This window comes from Hylobates moloch, unplaced genomic scaffold (genome assembly GCF_009828535.3).
Source record: "Hylobates moloch isolate HMO894 unplaced genomic scaffold, HMol_V3 SCAFFOLD_13, whole genome shotgun sequence".
In the NCBI taxonomy this organism is placed as follows: Eukaryota; Metazoa; Chordata; class Mammalia; order Primates; family Hylobatidae; genus Hylobates; species Hylobates moloch.
Genome location: NW_026652288.1, coordinates 104437776 through 104462167, shown reverse-complemented (window position 1 = coordinate 104462167; position 24392 = coordinate 104437776). Strand labels below are relative to the sequence as shown.

The 24392-nt window shown below is 43.6% G+C and overlaps 1 protein-coding gene and 1 pseudogene across 4 annotated transcripts in view; both read left to right on the top strand.

Moving 5' to 3' along the window:
- The window catches only part of PCYT1A (phosphate cytidylyltransferase 1A, choline), a 47286-nt gene that overhangs the window by 20677 nt on the left and 2217 nt on the right, over positions 1-24392 (top strand). For 2 of the 4 annotated variants that reach the window (XR_009209229.1, XR_009209230.1), the window contains exons 3-9: positions 1874-1973; positions 11705-11821; positions 12527-12678; positions 15628-15706; positions 16172-16314; positions 18505-18693; positions 19341-20443. Coding sequence is in view for 1 of the 4 variants with exons in the window: in XM_058426204.1 (XP_058282187.1) it covers positions 1874-1973; positions 11705-11821; positions 12527-12678; positions 15628-15706; positions 16172-16314; positions 18505-18693; positions 19341-19547 (987 nt within the window). In the remaining 3 variants the exon portion in view is untranslated. Of the gene's footprint in view, positions 1-1873; positions 1974-11704; positions 11822-12526; positions 12679-15627; positions 15707-16171; positions 16315-18504; positions 18694-19340; positions 24012-24392 lie in introns of those variants that run through there. The other 2 variants (XR_009209228.1, XM_058426204.1) reach the window with 2 other exon arrangements.
- LOC131381085 (U4 spliceosomal RNA) lies at positions 683-811 on the top strand (annotated as a pseudogene).

Below are 24392 nucleotides of genomic sequence, written 5' to 3'. Positions count from 1 at the left end.
GGCTGCAGAGCTATGATCGTGCCGCTGCACTCTAGCCTCGGAGACAGAGTGTCTTTACAAAAACCACAAAAACATTTTAGGAATAAATAATATGAATCTTACACAGAAATAAGGTAAAGAGAACACTTCACAACTTATTTTGTGAGGCCAGATATCAAAGCCAGACATAAACATCACAAGAAACAAACTATAGTTAAAAATCCCAGGCCAGAGGCCAGGCGTGGTGGCTCACGCCTATAATCCCAGCACTTTGGGAGGCCGAGGCGGGCGGATCACCTGAGGTTGGGAGTTCGAGACCAGGCTGACCAACATGGAGAAACCCCGTCTCTACTAAAAATACAAAGTTAAAATTAGCCGGGTGTGGTGGTGTGCACCTGTAATCCCAGCTACTTGGGAGGCTGAGTCAGGAGAATTGCTTGAACCCGGGAGGCAGAGGTTGCGGTGAGCCGAGATCGCACCATTGCACTCCAGCCTGGGCAATAAGAGTGAAACTCCCTTTCAAAAAAATTGCCAGGCCAGGTACAATGGTTCACACCTGTAATCCCAGCAGTTTGGGAGGTTGAGCTGGGTGGATCACTTGAGTCCAGGAGTTTGAGACCAGCCTGGGCAACATGGCAAAACCCCATCTCTAAAAAAATAATAATTAAAAAAGAATAGCTTTGCACAGTAGCAGTAATAAAATAGCTTTTGCACAGACCACTGAGGTTTATCTGAGGCGCAGTTATTACTCCTTGAAAACTTTTCCCAATACCCCTCTGTGACAACTTGCAATATTGTCAGCATTGACAATTTTTGACAGTCTCTATGGAGATTGAATTTTAAAAAAATACAAAAAATTAGCTGGGTGTGGTGGCTCATGCCTATAACCTCAGCACTTTGGGAGGCCAAGGTGGAATGATTGCTTGAGGCCAGGAGTTTGAGACCAGCCTAGGCACGTAGTGAGACCTTGTCTCTACAAGAATAAAAAATTAGCTGGGTGTTGAGTAGTGCATGCCTGTAGTCCCAGCTCCCAGCTACTCGGGAAGCTGAGGTGGCAGGATCACTTGATTTGGGGAGTTGGAGGTTGCAGTGAGCTGAAATGGTGCCAGTGCACTCCAGCCTGGGCAACAGAGCTGGACCCTCTCAAAAAAAAAAAAAAAAAAAAAAAAAAAAAGAAAAATCCAGATTGGAAAAGAATAAGCAAAACTATCTTTTTTCACAGATGACATGATATTATATGTAGAAAATGCTAAGGAATCTATGAAACAACAACTGATACTAGAACTGATAATTAACTTTAGCAAAGTCATAGGACATAAGATCAATATACCGAAAATTTCAATTACACAAACACAAATACAAATCAATTGCACTGTTACATAATATCAAGGAACAATCCAAAAATAAAATTCAGAAAACAATTCCATTCACAACAGCATCAAGTAGAATAAAATATTTAGGAATAACAAAAACTGTCTTTTTTTTTGAGATGGAATCTTGCCCTGTCGCCTAGGTTGGAGTGCAATGGCATGGTCTCGGCTCACTGCAACCTCTGCCTCCCAGGTTCAAGCGATTCTCCTGCCTCAGCCTTCTGAGTAGCTGAGATCACAGGTGCCCACCACACCTGGCTAATTTTCTGTATCTTTAGTAGAGACGGGGTTTCACCATATTAGCCAGGATTGTCTCGATCTCCTGACTTCGTGATCCACCCACCTCGGCCTCCCAAAGTGCTGGGATTACAGGCGGGAATAACGAAATCTCTTAAATGAAGCCATCTGTAATAGGGAAATCAATCGCCTTTCTCTCATCTTTTTTTTGCTTTTTTTTTTTTTTTAGTATTACAGTATGTGCCATTGAGTTGAACTTTCATTTCCTTCACTTTCCATTTCTTAAGGGCTTACGGCAACCAGCTCCTTTTTCTGATGAAATTGAAGTTGACTTTAGTAAGCCCTATGTCAGGGTAACTATGGAAGAAGCCAGCAGAGGAACTCCTTGTAAGTAAATACCTTCTTAATTTGTTGTCTGACTATTGTTTTTAGCATTCCATTGTCTTTATCAAATACACACCTGCTCTGTATATACTTCCCTCTGTTTACTTGCAAAGGCCAGCGGCGAAGGGGTTCTTCCCACCTGCCTTGATGTTCTATTTAGAAGGGTAACTGCACTCCATAAACTTTCACTTTTTCCTTATTATTATGCACCTGTTTCCTGGGCTGTTGTTGTAGCTATGAGATACAGTAAAACAGAAACAATACGATATTATATTAGCCTGAGCTGAGTTATGAACTTATCTATTTCTATAAAGTCCAAATCATATGTCAGGGTATCACATTCTTCATAGCCTTCAGAATTCCCCACTCCTCTCTACGTTCTGTCAGCTGGCTGTGATGCTGCCGATTGATAGAGGACAAAAATATCCCAAGTTGGGAGATGCTCATCACTTAATTTTATTTTTACTGATATTATAATTTTCCAGGTTTAAAAAAATATTTTCAAAGCCTTTGCTCTTTATTTGTATGCTTAATTTACATCATTAATTAGCAGTTTTTGACACATAAATTACTAATATATATTCGAGATGCTTTTCTTATGTGGGGCAATTGGTTTTAGAGATCACTATAAAAGAAACTTCCAAGAGCATTTGTTATGAATACAAAGTCCTATAGGCAAATATTCTTTCTTCTCTGTAGATTCCCCAATTCTCCCTTTTTTTCCAATCCTTTTTCACTTCTTCTGATTACTGTACTAAGTGTTCTCTCTACCCTGTAGACATAGGGCTGAACTAAGACTCAGACACCAGGGAATAAGAGGGGGTTATAGCCACAAATCTGTGCATTTGCAGCATATACAGTATATTTGTGGTTACTTAATTGTGTTGGTATGTTTGGTCTCTGTTGTAACTGAAGAACAGTGAAATACAAATAGAAGTGGTCCAGGAGCAGTGGCTCACACCTGTAATCCTGGCACTTTGGGACACCAAGGCGGGCAGATCATCACTTGATGTCAGGAGTTCGAGACCAGCCTGGTTAACATGGTGAAACCCCATCTCTACTAAAACTACAAAAGTTAGCTGGGCGTGATGGCGGGCACCTGTAGTCCCAGCTACTCGGGAGGCTAAGGCATGAGAATTACGTGAACCTGGGAGGCAGAGATTGCAGTGAGCTGAGATCATGCCACTGCACTCCAGCCTGGGTGACAGAGCGAGACCCTGTCTCAAAACAAACAAACAAAAAACAAATAGAAGCGATGTACAGTATCATACCAGGAAATTTTTTTTTTCTTTTGAGGCAGAGTCTCACTCTGTTGCCCAGGCTGGCGTGCAGTGGCACAGTCTTGGCTCACTGCAACCTCCTCCTCCCGGGTTCAAGCGATTCTTCTGCCTCAGCCTCCCAAGTAGCTGGGATTACAGGTATGCACCACCACGCCTGGCTAATTTTTGTATTCTTAGTAGAGACGGGGTTTCACCATGTTGGCCAGGCTGGTCTTGAACTCCTGACCTTGTGATCCACCCGCCTCAGCCTCCCAAAGTGCTGGGATTACAGGTGTGAGCCACCGCACCCGGCCAATACTGGGAATTTTAACACCTACCCTTTGGCCTTATCTTGGGTGTATGTATTGTGGGTTTTGGGTCCTCAACAAAAAAGAGGCTAATTCCAGAGACTCCTTTCCTTTAGAAAAAATGTTTAGATATAGTTCATACTGATCACAACCCTCTGATTCATGATAAGATTTTTGAGTTTGGCTTCCCTTATTTGGGTAATAGGTAGGCTCCTGGAGGCGCAGGGTAAAATGACAGGGAAAACCAGAGACTGTATGGATCAGTGTAATGGTAGCCAGGTCTAACTTCAAAACGCCAGAAGATAGTTCAGGGTTCACATTCAGATGTGATAGTAGAGGCTGTTGAAGGCAAGAACTTTTTATGTACTCTCTAATGACACACATTTACAATCAGCTGTTCATTTAGATTTGATCTGATGGGTTGCATTACCCAGTCTGTTGCTAATTTGTCTATATATCATTTGTGGTACATAAAATTTGAAAATATGTGTACTGTTTCCAAGATGGTCTTTTGTTTTGTTTTGTTTTTGAGACAGAATCTCGCTTGTCAACCAGGCTGGAGCGCGGTGGCGTGATCTCAGCTCACTGCAACGTTTCCCTTCTGGGTTCAAGCAGTTCTCAAATCTCAGCCTCCCAAGGAGCTAGGATTACAGGAGTGAGCCACTGTGCCAGGCCTGTTTCCAAGTTTTAAAGCTTATAATTAACAAGTCCTGACTAGTATAATTGTTTTTAATTTTAGAATTATACGATTTCACAAATAAGTCATTTTCAAGATTATCTACTTTATAGTTTCTTCATTATGTACATAAAGCAATTAAGGTCCAGTAACTAAGAAGTGAAGGCTCCTCTACAGTAAAACATAATTAGTGGGATAGAATTGCAGCTCAAACCTCACCCGGGAATGGTGCTACTCATTGTAAGCATTAGAATAGAAGGGCCTTCAGCAAAATAATTGTATTTTTGGTGGAACAGCCACAAATTAGCCTATAAATTTGCCAGCTTAATTTGAACTCTGGTTTTTCTCTTAGATCTCATTTTGTCTGACTGTTTTATGTTAAATCACCAAGTAGGTAACTGCATTCATGCCAGTGCAGGACAAGGAATAAAGCAATAAAGAATGCACATGCTCTAGTGAAGTTTCAACACCTCCCTCCTGCTCCCCAGGTTTTTATGCGGGAGGTTGTATAATCTAGGAGAAGATTCTCTACTTAGAGAAAAACAAATATGATTTGAGAGACAAGAAGTTCAGCTCTGGGAATCTTTTGGAAGATGAAAAAAATCAGCAATATGTTTAACTCAGAGAAAGGAAGGAAAAGGGAGAGTGTGAAGGGCAATGGAAATCTGTTAGGAACAGAATGTTTCAGTGGTAGGTATTTGGGAGAATAAATATATCAAAAGAGATCATTAATTGAAACCCAGGTTTCTTCTGCCTAAAGGAGGACATATGGTTACTTAGTCACCAGTGGTGCAGCGTATAATTCATAATCCATATAAACCGTATAATTTATCATCCAAATCAGGACAGTTTTGAGCATGAAAGGGAGTTGCTGTTAATAATATACAGAGGTTGAGTGTGGTGGCTCATGCCTGTAATCCCAGCACTTTGGGAGGCCAGGGCGGAAGGACTGCTTGAGGCTAGGAATTCAAGACCAGCCTGGGCAATACAGTGAGATCCCATCTCTATAAAAATTTTAATAATTAGCCAGGTGTGGTGGTGTGCATCTATAGTTCCGGCTACTCAGGAGGCTGAGCTGAGAGGATTGTTTGAGCCCAGGAGGTCTGGACCACAGCAAGCCATGATTGCACCACTGCACTTCAGCCTGGGTGACAGAGACCCTAGCTTGAAAAAAAAAAAAAAAAAGAAAAAAAAAATATATATATATATTGAGTTTGGCTTCCCTTATTTGGGTAATAGGTAGGCTCCTGGAGGCAGGGTAAAATGACAGGGAAAACCAGAGACTGTATGGATCAGTGTAATGGTAGCCAGGTCTAACTTCAAAACGCCAGAAGATAGTTCAGGGTTCACATTCAGATGTGATAGTAGAGGCTGTTGAAGGCAAGAACTTTTTATGTACTCTCTAATGACACACATTTACAATCAGCTGTTCATTTAGATTTGATCTGATGGGTTGCATTACCCAGTCTGTTGCTAATTTGTCTATATATCATTTGTGGTACATAAAATTTGAAAATATGTGTACTGTTTCCAAGATGGTCTTTTGTTTTGTTTTGTTTTTGAGACAGAATCTCGCTTGTCAACCAGGCTGGAGCGCGGTGGCGTGATCTCAGCTCACTGCAACGTTTCCCTTCTGGGTTCAAGCAGTTCTCAAATCTCAGCCTCCCAAGGAGCTAGGATTACAGGAGTGAGCCACTGTGCCAGGCCTGTTTCCAAGTTTTAAAGCTTATAATTAACAAGTCCTGACTAGTATAATTGTTTTTAATTTTAGAATTATACGATTTCACAAATAAGTCATTTTCAAGATTATCTACTTTATAGTTTCTTCATTATGTACATAAAGCAATTAAGGTCCAGTAACTAAGAAGTGAAGGCTCCTCTACAGTAAAACATAATTAGTGGGATAGAATTGCAGCTCAAACCTCACCCGGGAATGGTGCTACTCATTGTAAGCATTAGAATAGAAGGGCCTTCAGCAAAATAATTGTATTTTTGGTGGAACAGCCACAAATTAGCCTATAAATTTGCCAGCTTAATTTGAACTCTGGTTTTTCTCTTAGATCTCATTTTGTCTGACTGTTTTATGTTAAATCACCAAGTAGGTAACTGCATTCATGCCAGTGCAGGACAAGGAATAAAGCAATAAAGAATGCACATGCTCTAGTGAAGTTTCAACACCTCCCTCCTGCTCCCCAGGTTTTTATGCGGGAGGTTGTATAATCTAGGAGAAGATTCTCTACTTAGAGAAAAACAAATATGATTTGAGAGACAAGAAGTTCAGCTCTGGGAATCTTTTGGAAGATGAAAAAAATCAGCAATATGTTTAACTCAGAGAAAGGAAGGAAAAGGGAGAGTGTGAAGGGCAATGGAAATCTGTTAGGAACAGAATGTTTCAGTGGTAGGTATTTGGGAGAATAAATATATCAAAAGAGATCATTAATTGAAACCCAGGTTTCTTCTGCCTAAAGGAGGACATATGGTTACTTAGTCACCAGTGGTGCAGCGTATAATTCATAATCCATATAAACCGTATAATTTATCATCCAAATCAGGACAGTTTTGAGCATGAAAGGGAGTTGCTGTTAATAATATACAGAGGTTGAGTGTGGTGGCTCATGCCTGTAATCCCAGCACTTTGGGAGGCCAGGGCGGAAGGACTGCTTGAGGCTAGGAATTCAAGACCAGCCTGGGCAATACAGTGAGATCCCATCTCTATAAAAATTTTAATAATTAGCCAGGTGTGGTGGTGTGCATCTATAGTTCCGGCTACTCAGGAGGCTGAGCTGAGAGGATTGTTTGAGCCCAGGAGGTCTGGACCACAGCAAGCCATGATTGCACCACTGCACTTCAGCCTGGGTGACAGAGACCCTAGCTTGAAAAAAAAAAAAAAAAAGAAAAAAAAAATATATATATATATTGAGTTTGGCTTCCCTTATTTGGGTAATAGGTAGGCTCCTGGAGGCAGGGTAAAATGACAGGGAAAACCAGAGACTGTATGGATCAGTGTAATGGTAGCCAGGTCTAACTTCAAAACGCCAGAAGACAGTTCAGGGTTCACATTCAGATGTGATAGTAGAGGCATATATATATATATCTATATATCTATATATAGATATATATATATATGCCAGGTACGGTGGCTCACACCTGTAATCCCAGCACTTTGGGAGGCTGAGGTGGGGTGGATCACAAGGTCAGGAGATCGAGACCATCCTGGCTAATATGGTGAAACCCTGTCTCTACTAAAAATACAAAAAATTAGCCAGGCATGGTGGCACACGCCTGTAATCCCAGCTATTCAGGAGGCTGAGACAGGAGAATCACTTGAGCCTGGGAGGCGGAGGTTGCAATGAGCCTAGGTCACGCCACTGCACTCTAGCCTGGGCGACAGAGTGAGAGTCTGTCTCAAAAAAAAAAAAAAATCTATATAACATATATACATATATAATATATGCATAATATATAAATGATATTAAATATGTATTATATAGTACATGATATAATATAAACATTAAAATTATATTAAAAGTATATAATTTATATAAATATAATTATATATACTATAATGTACATTAAATCAGGGGTGTGGTTATCCTGGCCCATAGCCACTTGGTAAAAGAATGGCTAACGCTAGCTTTCTTCCCAGACTAGTTCAACAGTGACCCCTTCTGGCCGTTTGGTTAATATGTCAGCCTGGGTTTGCCAAAGACGGGATGGAATGGTGGCCAGTTGAGATGCTGGTAGGCTGGGGAAGCACTGGGGAGAGCAAGAGGCGCATCTGGGATTGGTCTGAGAAAAGGTTCAGTGATCTACTTGGCCTAACATAGGATGATTAGCTGTGCTGCAAGCAGCCACTTGATCAACAGCATTCTGTGCTGTTGCCACCATCCTGGCAATGTGTTTCTTGGGCAAAATTTCCCTGCTGTATGCCATCTAGTAGCAAAGAAACAACAAAATAGTCTTAATTTGTATATTCTATCCCTTGTGTTTCAGGATCAAATAGTGTGAGATCGTAGCCCCTCTGGACTTTTTTAGGGAAAATGGAAGTATGTTAGTTACTTCATGGACATGACTTCTGGGATACTGCAATTTTTTTTTTTTTTTTTTTTGAGACAGAGTCTTGCTCTGTTGCCCAGGCTGGAGTGCAATGGCGTGATCTCAGCTCACTGCAACCTCCGCCTCCTGGGTTCAAGAGATTCTCCCGCCTCAGCCTCCCGAGTAGCTGGGATTACAGGCACCCACCACTATGCCCAGCTAATTTTTGTATTTTTAGTAGACACAGGGTTTCACCATGTTGGCCAGGCTGGCCTCAACTGCTGACCTCAGGTGATCCGCCTGCCTTGGCCTCCCAAAGGGCTGGAATTACAGGCGTGAGCCACCGTGCCTGGCCCAAAAATCTTTTTAATGTATTATTTTTTAATAGGCATAGAGCCAATGCAGTGACTTCTGGGATATAGAAGGGGGATTATATGCTCAGATTTTGTTTTATTTTGCTTTGTCTTATTAAAAATTATCTTTTTAAAAATATTTATTTTTCTTCTTTTTTTTAGTTGACACATGCTGGCAGTAAAAAATAATTTTAATAGAGATAGGGTTTCACTGTGTTGCCCAGGCTGGTCTCAGACTCCTGGGCTCAAGCAGTCCTCCTGCCCTGGTCTCCCAAGGTGCTGGAATTACAGGTGTGAGCTACTGTACCCGGCCTGCTTTCTCTCGTAGATGAGAAAACTGAGGCATAAGGAAGTGAAGGTTACAGAGGAAGAAAGCTGGTTGGAAAGCTTGAGCTATGACCTTTCTGACTCTTAAATCCATTAAATTAATTCTTAGTTTTCCATTGGATTGGTATATTTAATTTAAAATTTTTATTTCCTGTATTATAAAACTAGCCTGGGCCAGGCATGGTGGCTTATGCCCGTAATCCCAGCACTTTGGGAGGCCAAGGCGGGCAGATCACTTGAGGTCAGGAAATTGAGACAAGCCTGGCCAACACGGGATATGAATATAAAAATACAAAAATTATCCCGGCTTGGTGGCTTTCGCCTGTAATCCCAGTGACTTGGGAGGCTGAGGCAGGATAATCACTTGAACCCGGGAGGCAGAGGTTGCAGTGAGCCTAGATCATGTCACTGCACTCCAGCCTGGGTGACAGAGCAAGACTCCATCTCAAATAAATAAATAAATAAAAATACAACTAGCTTGGGCAACATGTGAAACCCCATCTGTACAAAAAGTACAAAAATCAGCTGGGCGTGGTGGTGTGCACTGTAGTCCCAGCTTCTTGGGAGGCTGAGGCGGGAGGATCATTTGAGCCTGGGAGGTGGAGGTTTCAGTGAGCTGAGACCATGCCACTGCACTCCAGCCAGGGCGACAGAGCCAAACCCTGTCTCAAAAAATCAAATCAAATGAAATCAATACATTCCCACAGTTTAATATGCATAAAATACAAAAAGGGCATAAAGTAAAATGTCTCCCTCTCAAGACCTGTCTCACAGCCACCTGGTATCCCTATAACAGGCCACCAATATTACCCATTTCTGTGAATATCTAAGTAAATCGTTTATATATCCTTCCACCTTTTAGTGGGTGTATTATGCTATATTCAGTCTTTCATTGAAATTTAGATCATTTCCTGACTATTGCTATTATAAACAGTACTGCATGAATAACATCTATATTTACTGTGAGATAATTCCCAGAATTAGAATAGCTGGGCCAAAGCTATAAGCATTTGTCGTTTGTCTTTTGATAGATACTACCTAGTTGCCCTTCTTGAAAGTTGCTGATACTCCTTTCAGCAGTGTATGATTTCTTGGTTTAAAATCTACTTATTTATGAATAAAGCTTTTTGAAAACAAAAATTCATAAACCTCCTGAGAACCGCTTTCCTTCTCCTTGATTCATTGCCCTGAAGACAGGAAGGAGATGTATCTGGTCCTCAACCTCAGCATAGTGTATCTGATCCTCAACCTCGGCATAGTGTATCTGATCCTCAGCCTCGGCATAGTGTATCTGATCCTCAACCTCGGCATAGTGTATCTGATCCTCAACCTTAGCATAGTATATCTGATGACACTTTGACGTATCTTTTCCAAATGATGTAAATGCCCCTGTCATTTTCTGCTGCAGTAAAATAGCTCTTCCTTTATTCACATAAAGGGAATAAGTTACATGGACCCCTTAGATTTATTATTTAAAGCATGATGAACCGTTATGCTGATTTTGTTTTTAGTGTTTATTTGGCTGTGGAATTAGTCTTGTTCCCCAGGAAATCGTTTCCGGGCTTCTCAGTTGACAGTTCTCTGTTATTTGTTGTGCCTGACAAGTTTGGTACAACCAGGCTAACAGAGGCAGTTAGTGCAGATTGATGATGTCAAAAATCTCTTTATAGGCTGAGTATGGTGGCTCACACCTGGAATCCCAGCATTTTGGGAGGTCAAGGTGGGATTGCTTGAGTCCAGGAGTTTGAGACCAGCCTGGGCAACATGGTGTCTACAAAAAATTAAAAAAAAAAATCAGCTGGGCGTGGTTGTGTGCATCTGTGGCCCCATCTACTTGGGAGGCTGAGATGGGAGGATCACTTGAGCCCAGGAGATCAAGGCTACTGTGAGCCGTGATCACATCACTCCACTCCAGCCTGGGTGCCAGAGTGAGACCCTGTCTCAAAAAAAATGAAAAGGTCCTTATAGTCAAGTTATTTTTCATAACCCAACCTACCCCCAAAATCAGAGTGAATAACCAGAAAACACCTAAAGAAAGGAGTATGCAGTTGGGCTGGGCGCGTTGGCTCACGCCTGTAATCCCAGCACTTTGGGAGGCCGAGGCGGTGGATCGAGGTCAGGAGATCGAGACCATCCTGTCTAACACGGTGAAACCCGGTCTCTACTAAGAAAAAATACAAAAAATTAGCTGGGCGTGGTGGCGGGCACCTGTAGTTCCAGCTACTCAGGAGGCTGAGACAGGAGAATTGCTTGAATCCAGGAGGCGGAGGTTGTAGTGAGCCGAGATTGCGCCACTGCACTCCAGCCTGGGCGACAGAGTGAGACTCTGTCTCAAGAAAAAAATAAAAAAAAAAAAAGAAAGGAGTATGCAGTCATGGAACTGTCACACAGGGCCATTTCCATTTGCCAAGTACAAGATATCGAATCAGTGTATTTTTGTGGCTTGGCGCGGTGGCTCACACCTGTAATTCCAGCATTTTGGGAGGCTGAGGCTGGCGGATCATTTGAGAACAGGAGTTCGAGACCAGCCTGGCCAACAAGGAAAAACCCCGTCTCTACTAAAAACAAAAATTAGCCAGGCGTGATTACATGCACCTGTAATCCCAGCTGCTTGGGAGGCTCAGGCAGGAGAATCACTTGAACCCAGGAAGCGGAAGTTGCAGTGAGCCGAGATCACGCCACTGCACTCCAGCCTGGGCAACAGAGTGAGACTTGGTCTCAAAAATAAAAATAAAAATAAAAAGTATTTTTGATCAATTCTTTCATTTGGATCTAGGTGAGCGACCTGTGAGAGTTTATGCCGATGGAATATTTGACTTATTTCACTCTGGTCACGCCCGAGCTCTGATGCAAGCAAAGAACCTTTTCCCTAATACGTACCTCATTGTGGGAGGTAAGAAAACATTTTATGACTTCAGGTGCTATGCAAAAAAAGATGACAGTAGAACCTGTCTTTCTCTTCTGTCTTTATAACCTGAGTACACTGGCTCTTGTTTCCGTTTTTAAATGAAGGATGTAGTACAGCCTCTCTAAAACACGTGAAGTATATGGAGTACCAGCAAACTAAACCTGGAGAGAGGAGCTTCAAGCTCATTGACTGTGATGTCTGACATTTATCTCACTGTCTTTAGCTGAGTTTCTGCGGTCACAGGAGCAACAATGGCTTCTGTTGTCCACTTTAAAAACATTTGCTTTAGATTTCAGTTTACCATTTTGAACCAACTGGAGTACAAAAGTCTGCCAAGGAAATGTTAGGTGGTCCAGTCCAGTGTGAATAAAACAGGAAAACATGTTTAAGGACTTAATTGATGCAGACATGCACAGCAGGTTTATTTCAGAGTCAAAGATCTTGGTCACCTGTTGTACCGTCCCTTCTCCAAAGTATGAACATACTATTTAGTGAGTGTTGCTCCTGAAGGTATATGCTGCATTAGGAAAAGCGTTGTTACCCAGGTTCAACTACCTTTAGAAGACCTTCCTCCAGTTGGGGAAGATGGTTGCAGTCCTAAGCAGTGGGAGAAGATGGGAGAGGTTGGTGGCTGAGGAGTTGCTAAGCAAAGAGGACTCCGACCCACAATTTATGATGTGGTGAACTCAGTTTGCAGTGATGAGCTCACACACAACTTCAAAGGCTTCACGGTGATGAACGAGAATGAGCGCTATGATGCAGTCCAGCACTGCCGCTACGTGGATGAGGTGGTGAGGAATGCGCCCTGGACGCTGACACCTGAATTCCTGGCCGAACACCGGGTAAGAAACCGGACACATATTCCCATTCATTGTTCCAGAATCCCCTCAACTCTCAAGGCTGCTGGCACGTAGGCTGGTTTTCCACTAGCCCTGTTTTACCTCTACCTCTTATGTAAGTTTCGTAGGAGATGACAGTGATATCACTAGTGATAATAGTCATCCCTGACGTTTATATGGGGCTGGATGGTTTGCAAGCAGTTTTACATCCATTCTGTTCCATTTTCTGCCCACAACAATCCCGTGGTGTGTTTGTCATTTCCACTCTACATATGAGTAACAAGGCCTAGAGAAACCAAATAACCTGCTCCAAGTTCCACCATTGGCAGGGCTGGGAACTGAACTTGCTGCAAGTTACACCATTGGCAGGGCTGGGAACTGAACTCACCAGTTACGCGACCTTCCCCCCACACCATAGGCACGTCTACCCTTAGAACATGCCAGTCTCCTGAGAATATCCATAGCCCCAGGTGAACTCTGAAGACGGTCACATTACCAGGAAATAAGACGGATTAACATAGCCTTTTCTTGGCTTAAGTTTCATTTCAGGGCTTTGATCTTAGGCTAGAAATTGGGTGGAATCAGAAATCAAGGATATTTCTCACTGTTTCTTAGTAAGTTATTATCAACCCCTTACGTCCTTTTAATTCTCCCACATTAAAGTAACAGATTTCAGCCAGGTGCAGTGGCTCATGCTTGTAATCCCAGCACTTTGGGAGGCCAAGGTGGGAGGATCGCTTGAGCCCAGGAGTTCAAGACCAGCCTGGGCAACATATCGAGACCCTGTCTCTACTTTAAAAAAAAAAAAGCCACAGGTTTCCTGCAAAAGGTGGGTATAAAAGATGAGAAGGATTGATTAGGCCAGGTTAGAGGTCCCCAAGCCTGAGGAAACAGCAGGCATGTTGTCAGTTCTCTACAGGGGCGCGTGGAATGTCGTAGGTAAATTGTTCAGTGAGGCAGAAGGAATAAAGGCAGCCAAAGTGCTTCTAAAGCAATACGTGGGTAGGCCTGAAGAGGGGATATTTATTAAAACTATTGAGGATTAGGACAGACCTTTTATAATTCTCTGGCTTTTCTACATCAACACTTAGCAGCCAGTGGCACCAAAGGTGGTAAGCAAGTTTATTCTCAGCATCACAGCCCACAGGCCCAGACAGAAGTATGAAGTTAGAGAATTTCTAACTCCCCTTTTCTCTTTGTTAACAATATATACTCAACCTTGAGTTTTGCTTGCCCCATTCTTTTTTTTTTTGAGACAGAGTTTCGCTCTGTTGCCCGGGCTGGAGTGCAATGGCGCGATCTTGGATCACTGCAACCTCCGCCTCCCGGGTTCAAGTGATTCTTCTGCCTCAGCTTCCCAAGTAGCTGGGATTACAGGTGCGTGCCACCATGCCCGGCTAATTTCTTGTATTTTTAGTAGAGACAGGGTTTCGCCATTTTGGCCAGCCTGGTCTTGAACTCCTGACCTCAGGTGATCCGCCCGGCCTCCTGTTCTTTACTTTGCTGCCTATGGATCCCTGACAAGTTGTTCATGAGTAATTGAGATGCTGGCTGAGAGTCTCTGACATAGTCCCAATGAACATGCTTCACACTCCTGTGGTCTCTGGGGGATGGTATAGTGATCTTAGTAATTATCAGCAAAAGGCTGGTAGCCCATTCGGGAAGGAGTAAGTGAAGTTTAGCACATCTCCAAACAACATTATTGATCCCCAGTATCATTCTTCTTGCCCTTGCAAAGGATATTCATAGCAGTAAAATGGCCGGGCACTGTGGCTCACGCCTGTAATCCCAGCACTTTCGGAGGCCGAGGCAGGTGGATCACTTGAGGTCAGGAGTTCGTGACCAGCCTGGCCAACATGGTGAAACCCTGTCTTTACTAAAAATGCAAAGATTAGCCAGGTGGGGTGACATGCGCCTGTAATCCCAGCTACTCGGGAGGCTGAGGCAGGAGAATCGCTTGAATCCAGGAGGCAGAGGTTGCAGTGAGCCGAGACTGCGCCACTGCACTCCAGCCTGGGCAACACAGCGAGACTCGGTCTCAAAAAAAAAAAAAAAAAAAAAAAAAAAAAAAAAAAAGTAGCAAAATGATAGATCCTGAGGATAAAACTTCTTTTATGGCTTTGGGTTTGTATTTCTCAGGAGAATAGATGTATCTATTCCAGTCAAAGGGCTCGTGGTTGCTATTTTTATATTCCCTCTTTTCTCACGGACTGAGAGAAACTAGTTAAGAAAGGAGTAACCTCTTTCTCATACTTTTTTTTTTTGGAGACAGAGTCTTGCTTTGTCACCCAGGCTGGAGTGCAGTGGTGCGATTTCGGCTCACTGTAGCCTCTGCCTCCTGGGTTCAAGCAATTCTCCTGCCTTAGCCTCCCAAGTAGCTGGGACTACAGGCGCCTGCCACTATGCCTGGCTAATTTTTTTGTATTTTTAGTAGAGACAGGGTTTCACCGTGTTAGCCAGGTTAGTCTTGAACTCCTGACCTGGTGATCCACCCGCCTTGGCCTCCCAAAGTGCTAGGATTACAGGCGTGAGCCACCACGCCCAGCCTTTCTCATACTTTTAGAAACCCTTATTTGACCAAATCCTTCCAGACCCAGGACAGGGAGATTTCCTTCCTTCCTAGGCTCCACCCACTCACCGATTCACCAGCAAACCCTCTGGCCCTATTGACCACAGCAAGATGACTGGTATACAGAGTGAGGGTAACAGTCCTAGTAGACTAGGAGAAATAGCTACAAAAGCAGCTGGCTAACTTCATACGTATACTCCATAAATTATTAGGTTGGGTGGTTTGTGAATAGACTGTAGAATTTATGAGCAAAGCAAAGAGAGATACGAAGTCCACTGAGGCCTGGCCTCTGCCTATTGTCCTTTTTCTGGGCCTGAGAACATTGACTGGGTCTTCCTGAATGGCAGTTATCATGGATTTTAATGATGTTTCCTTATTTTCAGATTGATTTTGTAGCCCATGATGATATTCCTTATTCATCTGCTGGAAGTGATGATGTTTATAAGCACATCAAGGAGGCAGGTGAGTGAGCTGATGTGCTTCCTCACTTTAGGGGATCTCGGGCAGCTGCAGATGTTCAGCCATGTTGCTACTTTACAGAGGAAAATGTGTACATTAGAAATTCAACATCCTCTTTCAGGCCACATTTTGGATAAAAGGTAAAGATGAGCATAGCACCCATCAATTCTTTGTTGTCAGTTCATGACATCCATCAATTCTTGGTCTAAACATCTACTTTGGATATCTCTCTTAATTTCAGGAAACCTTTCTCATATTTTTCTTAATATTGGGGCTATGTAACTCTTCTTTGCCTTACCTCTGGCCTTTGATTCAGTCTACCTTCTGTATATCAGTATCTTTCAGTTTCATTTAGTAATAACAGATTCTTCTTTTTGAGGAAAGGAATGTTGCCCCCAGTTTCCATTTAGTCTTAATACCTGAGCTAACCAGAACCTCACAGTGTTTGTCTGTATGTTTCTGAGTTAGGCATGTTTGCTCCAACACAGAGGACAGAAGGCATCTCCACATCAGACATCATCACCCGAATTGTGCGGGATTATGATGTGTATGCGAGGCGGAACCTGCAGAGGGGCTACACAGCAAAGGAGCTCAATGTCAGCTTTATCAACGTGAGTTCCAGCCTCACCCCAGAGTTGCCTGACTCTGTAGGATACATGTTGCCTCCCACTCCATCTTAGCTGAACTGGCTTTGCAGTTGGCTCTAATGATCACTCCCAAAAGTTCAGTGAATGAATTACCACTATGTTAACTGTTCACAAAAAGAATGAAACAGACAGTTTCTGCCGTTATGGTGTAGTACCAACACATTCGTATAAAGCCGTACAGCCAACTAAATAAATGAGTGATTTATATAGTACAGTATTTCCGTTAATAAATGGAAAACGGTGTCTCTTAAACTTCCTTTTTCTTTTTTGGTTGTATGATCTTTTGGAAACCTGCTAAAGGCTATGAACCCTCTCCTCGTGTGGATAGGGAGACCCGACACACCACTTCCCACGTAGACCTGAGTTTTAAATTTGGATTGACGAAAGTTAAGTTTATCTTAGCTTAATATTGCCTTTTAGAAACTGTATATATTTTTCTGGGCATGGTGGTTCATGCCTGTAATCCCAGTACTTTGGGAGGCTGAGGCGGGAGGACTGCTTGAGGCCAGGAGTTTGAGACCAGTCTGGGGGTAACATAGCGAGACCCCATCTCTAAACAAACAGACAAACAAAAAAACTCATGCAAATATATATATATATATATATATATTTTTTTTTTTTTGAGACAGGGTGGAATGCAGTGGCGTGATCTCGGCTCACTGCGGCCTCTGTCTCCTGGTGCCTTAGCCTCCTGAATAGCTGTGATTACAGGCATGTGCCACCAGGCCTGGCTAATTTTTGTATTTTTTTTTTTTAGCAGAGATGGGGTTTTGCCATGTTTGCCAGGCTGGTCTCGAACTCCTGGCCTCAAGCGATCGGCCCCCCCTTGGCCTCCCAAAGTGCTGGGATTACAGGCATGAGCCACTGTATCCAGCCAACACTATACATTTTGTATGTAAATTAGACCCCAATAAAATCGATTTAAAAAGAAGAAAGCTGCTAACTTTAATGTCTTCTACATAACCAGTTTACCATGCTCCCTGACCTCCTCCCATCTCTGTAAATTGTGCTGTAAGAATGGATAAAATGATTACATCTAAATATGATTTATCTAGGCAGATAAACCCTAGCTCTTATTAATTTACTTACTATAGCTTTATTTTTCCCATAAAAATCAGGTGTTTAAAAATTCTAAACATAATCCCTTTCCTCTTTATGATCTGGAAATTATGAGAGTACTTTTCTTTTTCTTTCTTTGAGGTAGAGTCACACTCACTCACCCAGGCCAGAGTACAGTGGCGCAATCTTAGCTCACTGCAGCCTTGACCTCCGGGCTCAAGTGATCCTCCCATCTCAGCCTGCTGAGTAGCTGGGACTACAGGCACCGGCCACCATACCCAGCTTATTTTTTATATTTTTATTTTTAGTAGAGATGAGGTCTTGCTGTGTTGTCCAGGCTGCTCTCAAGTTCCTGGCCTCAAGCAGTCCTCCCACCTCGGCTTCCCAAAGTGCTGGGATTACAGGCATGAGCCACTGTGCCTGGCCAAGGATACTTTTCCTTTGACTAAATACTCCCTTCCCTTCCACCAGAGGGTTTATACCATTTTCCTTATCTTTAGCAAAGTCGGTAAGACCAACGAGTGTCATCATTTTGCAAATGGGAAATGGATCTTAAAATACTAAAGGAACAAAAAGCAAAAAACACAACTCATTTAAGATAATAGAATAAGCCAGTGATAGAGGGGAAAATCCAGCACAACAGGCAGATTAATTAAGTAAAAGATCCAGTATTTTCTCTTTCAATCTATTGTAATTAGTTTATTCATGGCAGTATTGTGCAGTGATCTTTTAGCTGCCTCTGTGTCTCCGTCTAGAATGAGGTTTGGGTCATGCTGGGCATGTTTATGTTCCAAGTTTATGTTTTATCTTTAAAACTCTGACTCTATTTGGCTACATGCCTGTTACTGGGTATAGCCTATATTTTTAGTTTATTCCCAAATGCCCACAATATTAGAATTACCACTTCTTATGTGTACATCCACAGCATATCTTATCTGTTATTATGCTAATGATGAGTGGGGTAGGTTAAAGCAAAGCAAAATTCTAGACTGAAAACAGTGTCAATTGAGTGCTTGAGCCATGTTTTTTCGTTTGCTTATGGTAGAGAAGTTTAGGGTGAGCATTATTTCTCAAAAGAGTTCTTTCTGTATCTAGGAGAAGAAATACCACTTGCAGGAGAGGGTTGACAAAGTAAAGAAGAAAGTGAAAGATGTGGAGGAAAAGTCAAAAGAATTTGTTCAGAAGGTGGAGGAGAAAAGCATTGACCTCATTCAGAAGTGGGAGGAGAAGTCCCGAGAATTCATTGGAAGTTTTCTGGAAATGTTTGGTCCGGAAGGGGCACTGGTACGTTCTTTCCCGCTGGACAGTGTAGGGAGTTCCGTGTTGCGGAGAGAATGACAGAATCATCGAGCAGGAAGGGACATCGACATTAAGAAGTTATCTAGTCTCTCCCCTCATCTGGGCAGAACTATCTTTCAGCTGTCCCCAGCAAGGTTTTTGAAATCTTTACAGAAAGACGTTACACATTCTCCCAGATAATTTTGCCAGCTATCAACCTTGAAATCTGGTGACAAGATAAGCAAGTCGCCTTGCCCAGCTTTTATCTGTGGTATGATTTTAGATAGAAGGAAAGCAAAGAATAAAGAACAATAAAAAGAAAGCAGCCTCCACTACAAGTAGCTGCAGCAGGAACCCCAGGTAAGGTGGGAGTTCTGTCTTTGGGGAGTAGCAGTCTTTTCAACCAAATACAAGATTGAGCAAGTGAGTCCTAGGTTAGATATCAGGAAGGATCTGTCTGTGAAGGTGTTTGGATAGATGAGAATAATCCTAGACTAGATTATTCGGGAAGAATGGGGAATTTCCCGGGTGATGACAGCAGGTGAGAACCCTTAAATAAATAGTACAGCACAGACATCCCAGTCCCAGAGGCTTCAGTGATGATTTAGTAGGATCCACGGTTTTTCTCTGACTCTTCCTTTCGGTTTCTGCAGAAACATATGCTGAAAGAGGGGAAGGGCCGGATGCTGCAGGCCATCAGCCCGAAGCAGAGCCCCAGCAGCAGCCCTACTCACGAGCGCTCCCCCTCCCCCTCTTTCCGATGGCCCTTCTCGGGCAAGACTTCTCCACCTTGCTCCCCAGCAAATCTCTCCAGGCACAAGGCTGCAGCTTATGATATCAGTGAGGATGAAGAAGACTAATGTTTACCCTCCTTTCCCGTCCTCTCCTTCTGTCCCATTACCTTCAGAAGCTCTCTATTGAATTCCAAATTGTGACCCCAACACTAAACCTAAGGACAGCTACAAAGGAAAGACAACTGGGGCAAGAGGACCTAGGACTGGGGGAACCAAAACAGCCTGTCCTCCAAGTGACGTCACTCACCCACACGAAGGAGGGGGACTGCACCTTAGAAGGCTGCTCTGCATCCATTTACCCCCCCAGTGAAACAGGGCTTTGTTTCACTGTTTATGTTCACGTGATCTCAACAGGGAAATCGTCATTTTTATTAATTTTTTAAAAAATTAGTCTTTCAAATGTAGAACTAATGTTTTGCCCCTGAGGAGTGGGCAGAAGAAGGAGGTAGTGTAATACGCAGAGGCCTTTTCTTCCCGGTATACTATAGCATTTGCCTTCCGTTCTGAAGCAAAGTGGCTTGCCAAGTCCTTCATGAAATGAGCCATGCTGATGGGTAATTTGTGGAGAAATATCTTAATTTTGATTTCCTTAAGGAAAAGCGAAAAGCAGAGTTACAGTCACAAATCCCCTCAACGTCCTGCCGTCACCGGTGTCGCTGTGGCTGTGGGAAGGAGATCTGAGCCTAACTTTTCTTACTCCCTGAGGAGTTTCTTGTTGGACCCAATGGGGTCCATGAAGACACTGATGGGGATGGAAGCAGACCCATGGCATCAACTGCAGTGTTTCTGCTGTGTTCATCTTCTCAGAAAATTCTGTGGCCCAGTTCTTTGGGAGCTGTTGTCAGTCTCTTTCCTGCCATCTACCTTTGAAGGAAGGAACACCTTTAGGGTTACGATGATGAGAGGAGCGGGACAATACTCAAGCCTATACCAACTCAACTGAGATTAGTTTCCTACTGGGAGTAAGTGCCTGGCCCTGCTACTCCTATTTGAATGCTATGAATATTACCTAGCCTTTTACAAAGGATACTTTGTAAATGTCTGCTGTTGGGAATTGATGTTAATCCATTTTGGTCATAGCCATATTAGAGAGATTTGCACAGAATGTAGAAGCGAAAGCGTAGGAAACACCTTCCTTTCTAAAGCAACAGCCTTATCACCTTGACCTCTGTCCCTCTTAAGAACATTCTTCACTGGAACCAGTGCTCCACAGTCTTTGTATTCCTCTGAGAGCCGCAGTTGGCAGGGCCCTCCCTCCGCCGCCTCTCCAGCAAGCCACAGAGCATACCCTCACGTGACAAGAGTGTGGTAGGTTTTCTGCCCACTTCTCGCACACGCCTGGTGGTTGTGGTTCCATCTCCGCTGTTAGCTTGCCCGGGGGATTCAACACTTGAATTTCAAATCAAAGAATGCTAATGCTTAGCACTTGCTGTTGAGCATGATCTAACTTTTAAAGCCCTGGCCTCCTGTCTCCTCAGCTACTTAGCTACATGGCCTAGCAGATCATCAACCATCAGTAATCCTGTGGCTAGATTCAGGGGAAAATTGCTTATGTCCAGGCCCCACCCCCTGTCACTCATAAATACCCCTTGTGGGGGTGGAATTTTAGTGTTTTCAGCTAAGAAAACCACATTTTCTCTTTTCTTGCCTCTCTGCTAGGACTGTGAGCATCTCATAGTCCACTCCCTAAACACTCTGGTAACACCTCTCTTTCCGCCTGAGGGTCAGAGGCTAGAATCACTGCCTGAACGGCAGGACTACCTTGGTTCTTAAAACTTGGATCACCCAGGCAAGGCGCGGTGGCTCACGCCTGTCATCTCAGCACTTTGGGAGGCTGAGGCCGGTGGATCACTTGAGGCCAAGAGTTTGAGACCAGCCTGACCAACGTGGTGAAACCCCGCCTCTACTAAAAATACAAAAATTAGCCAGGCATGGTGGTGGGCGCCTGTAATCCCAGCTACTTGGGAGGCTGAGGCAGGAGAATCCCTTGAACCCAGGAGGCGGAGGTGGCAGTGAGCCAAGATGGTGCCACTGCACTCCAGCCTGGGTGACAGAGCAAGACTCTGTCTCCAAAACAAAACAAAACCATACACACACACACAGAAATAAAGAGAAATAATAATAAAAAAACTTGGATCACCCAGAAAGTTATTGAGCGTCACAGAGGCGAGGGAGAATGAAGCCTCTTGTTATCCTGATCGCCCATGACAACGACATTTCTAACTCTTCTCCTGAAGCGCAGTTCTTCCTCCAATCCAGTCACACAAGCTTTGGCTTGGAATCCTGTCTTTGAAACAGTTGAAGTTAGTGTTTTCCCATGTTAGCCAGCGTATATAGTCTCATCTTTGAACTTTTCTCTCTTTGGGAATCCTGCTTGTTTCTGTTGACTGATTCTGCCTGGTGTGGAAGGGCAGTGAAGTCTGTGCTGAAGCCCATCTACTTGGTTCCTCCAAGTGCACATTACGCAAGTGTATTTGGATAGACAGGGAGATGCCCAGAACGTGGTTTTCCTCCTCCTTCCCTATTGGAGCCACACCTCCTAAATATATTGTCTGGGTCCCAAATGTTTGAGCCCTCTTCCGCTGCCCTCAGTGGGCTGCTCTTGGCATGCCCTGTGCTTGGAACGGGACCTGCAGGCTGACAGGCCTCTGAGACTGCTGGGGCCAGCAAATGTACATGTTCTTGGGAAACTCCCTTTCCCCTTTTGGTGAGCTTCTACCACCTCAGTCTAATCGTTTTGACTGAAAGCTGTTTGTTTGACTGAAAGCTAAAATCTTTTATGGTGTGGCCTATTAGATACTTTGGGGTAAATGTGGTCTGAGGTGCTGGACAAGCATGGGTAGATGGAGAAAGCTGTTGGAAAGTTGCATAATGTGGTCATCTGTGCCTAATTAAATGAGGTTAGAGGTGTGTACACCACAACAACGTCTGGGATCTAAATCTTCAGATATTAATGTTTGAGGCTATGGAGCTGTTTCCCTGAATCCCACACAAGAAAGCAGTCAACATGGATGGGCCAAATGTGGCCAAGATGAGAGAGCCAGAAATGTTGGCCTTAGAGCAGAGCCTCTGTGTGTGAGATATCAGAAGGCCAGAGCCCTGCAGCCAGAGCCGGGGAGGTGCCAGCGCAGCCACTGCCTTTGGTGGGCTGGATGGAAAGCCGGGGAGGTGCCAGCGCAGCCACTGCCTTCGGTGGGCTGGATGGAAAGCCGGGGAGGTGCCAGCGCAGCCACTGCCTTCCGGTGGGCCGAATGGAAATCTTGCTCTTATTCTAGATTCAGAAGCACTGAAGAATGGAGGTTGAAACTTGAGAGGACTAGGAAGGGATCATTTGTGCTGTTGCAGCTATCGCTGATAGCTAGAGCCAAAGACCATTATATTGCTGAGGCTTGGGTAAGAAAGTTAGGGATGTGAGGAGGGTGAAAATCCTGAAGGAGAGAAAAAACATGAGGGAGGCTGAGAAAACTTTTGACACTTTCTGATCGCTGATGACTCCTTAGGCTGAATGATGGTGGTTTTTTTGGAGGCTGCAGCTGAGTGATAGTGATTTTTTTGGAGGCTGCACCTGAGTGATAGTGATTTTTTTGGAGGCTGCACCTGAGTGATGGTGGTTTTTTTTTTGGGCTGCACCTGAGCGATAGTGATTTTTTTTGGAGGCTGCACAGCTGGTCAGACCATCTCTAGATGTTCTTTCCACAGTGGTTCACAGGGCGTCATTCTGCCTTCCTGGATTATCTTGACTATGGGTAGCTTATTTTCAAGAGCTCTTTGCCTTTTTAATCCTGTTCCAGATCACTTATCCAAAATCTTTCCAAATCAATTATATTTTGCTGCTTTTCTTTAATTCCCTAAAAGCCATAGCTTCTAGATTTTTTATCAGCACACGTCTCACCAGAAGTTGAACCAATACAGGTAGAAAAAGAAAGCCCCCTTAATGTTTTTAACTGATGATATTTTTTTAAACTTACCAATATAAGTATTTTTAAAGGTTCTATTTTTCAAAGTCATAACAATGATTGTTCTTGTTTTCTCATAGAATAGACTGCCATGGGATAAAGAGTGGTCCCTAGCTTCTATTTTTCCAAGTAAATAAGTAGAACATGTTTTTGGGATTATACCATTAAATGTTAATTTTCTTGAAGAAAGATTGTTGTCTGCCAAGATTTTATGTTAGCGCTCAGATTGAGGCAGAAAACGGAAGCACCAGGTTTAACACTGGGATGACTTGGGTTGTGTTCCTGGAGGTTTGAAGTGGGCCTTCCCGCCTTTTGAGGGGGAAAATGGACTGTTTTGAACACATATCCTGGATTAGTTGGGTTGTTTTGTATTGAGGATCCCTAAAAGACGAGAGAGTCTTGGAAAGGACTGCTGGCTTCGTCGTGAACGTTCGCCCCATCACCAGTGTGAGTCCGTGGGGAAGTTTTCCTCAAGTGGGGTTCAGTCTGTAATTTTCCTGTCTGTTCTTAGTTTGTTCTGAGTTATTTTGGATTTTGTTCTTTAGCCTAATAAAGGCAATGTGGTTTTACCTGATGTTCCGTGTCCTGTGGTGTTTTTATTTTTTTATTTTTATTTTTTTTGAGATGGAGTTTTGCTCTTCTTGCCCAGGCTGGAGTGCAGTGGCGTGATCTCGGCTCACTGCAGCCTCCGCCTCCAGGTTCAAGCGATTCTCCTGCCTCAGCCTCCCAAGTAGCTGGGATGACAGGCGCCCACCACCACGCCCGGCTAATTAGTGTTTTTAGTAGAGATGGGGTTTCACCATGTTGGCCAGGCTGGTCTCGAATTCCTGACCTCAGGTGAGCCACCTGCCTCAGCCTCCCAAAGTGCTGGGATTACAGGTGTGAGCCACCGCGCCCGGCCGTGTCCTGTGTTTTGACTTGTGTGGTGCATTTTATGGATTTGGGACTTTTGCTT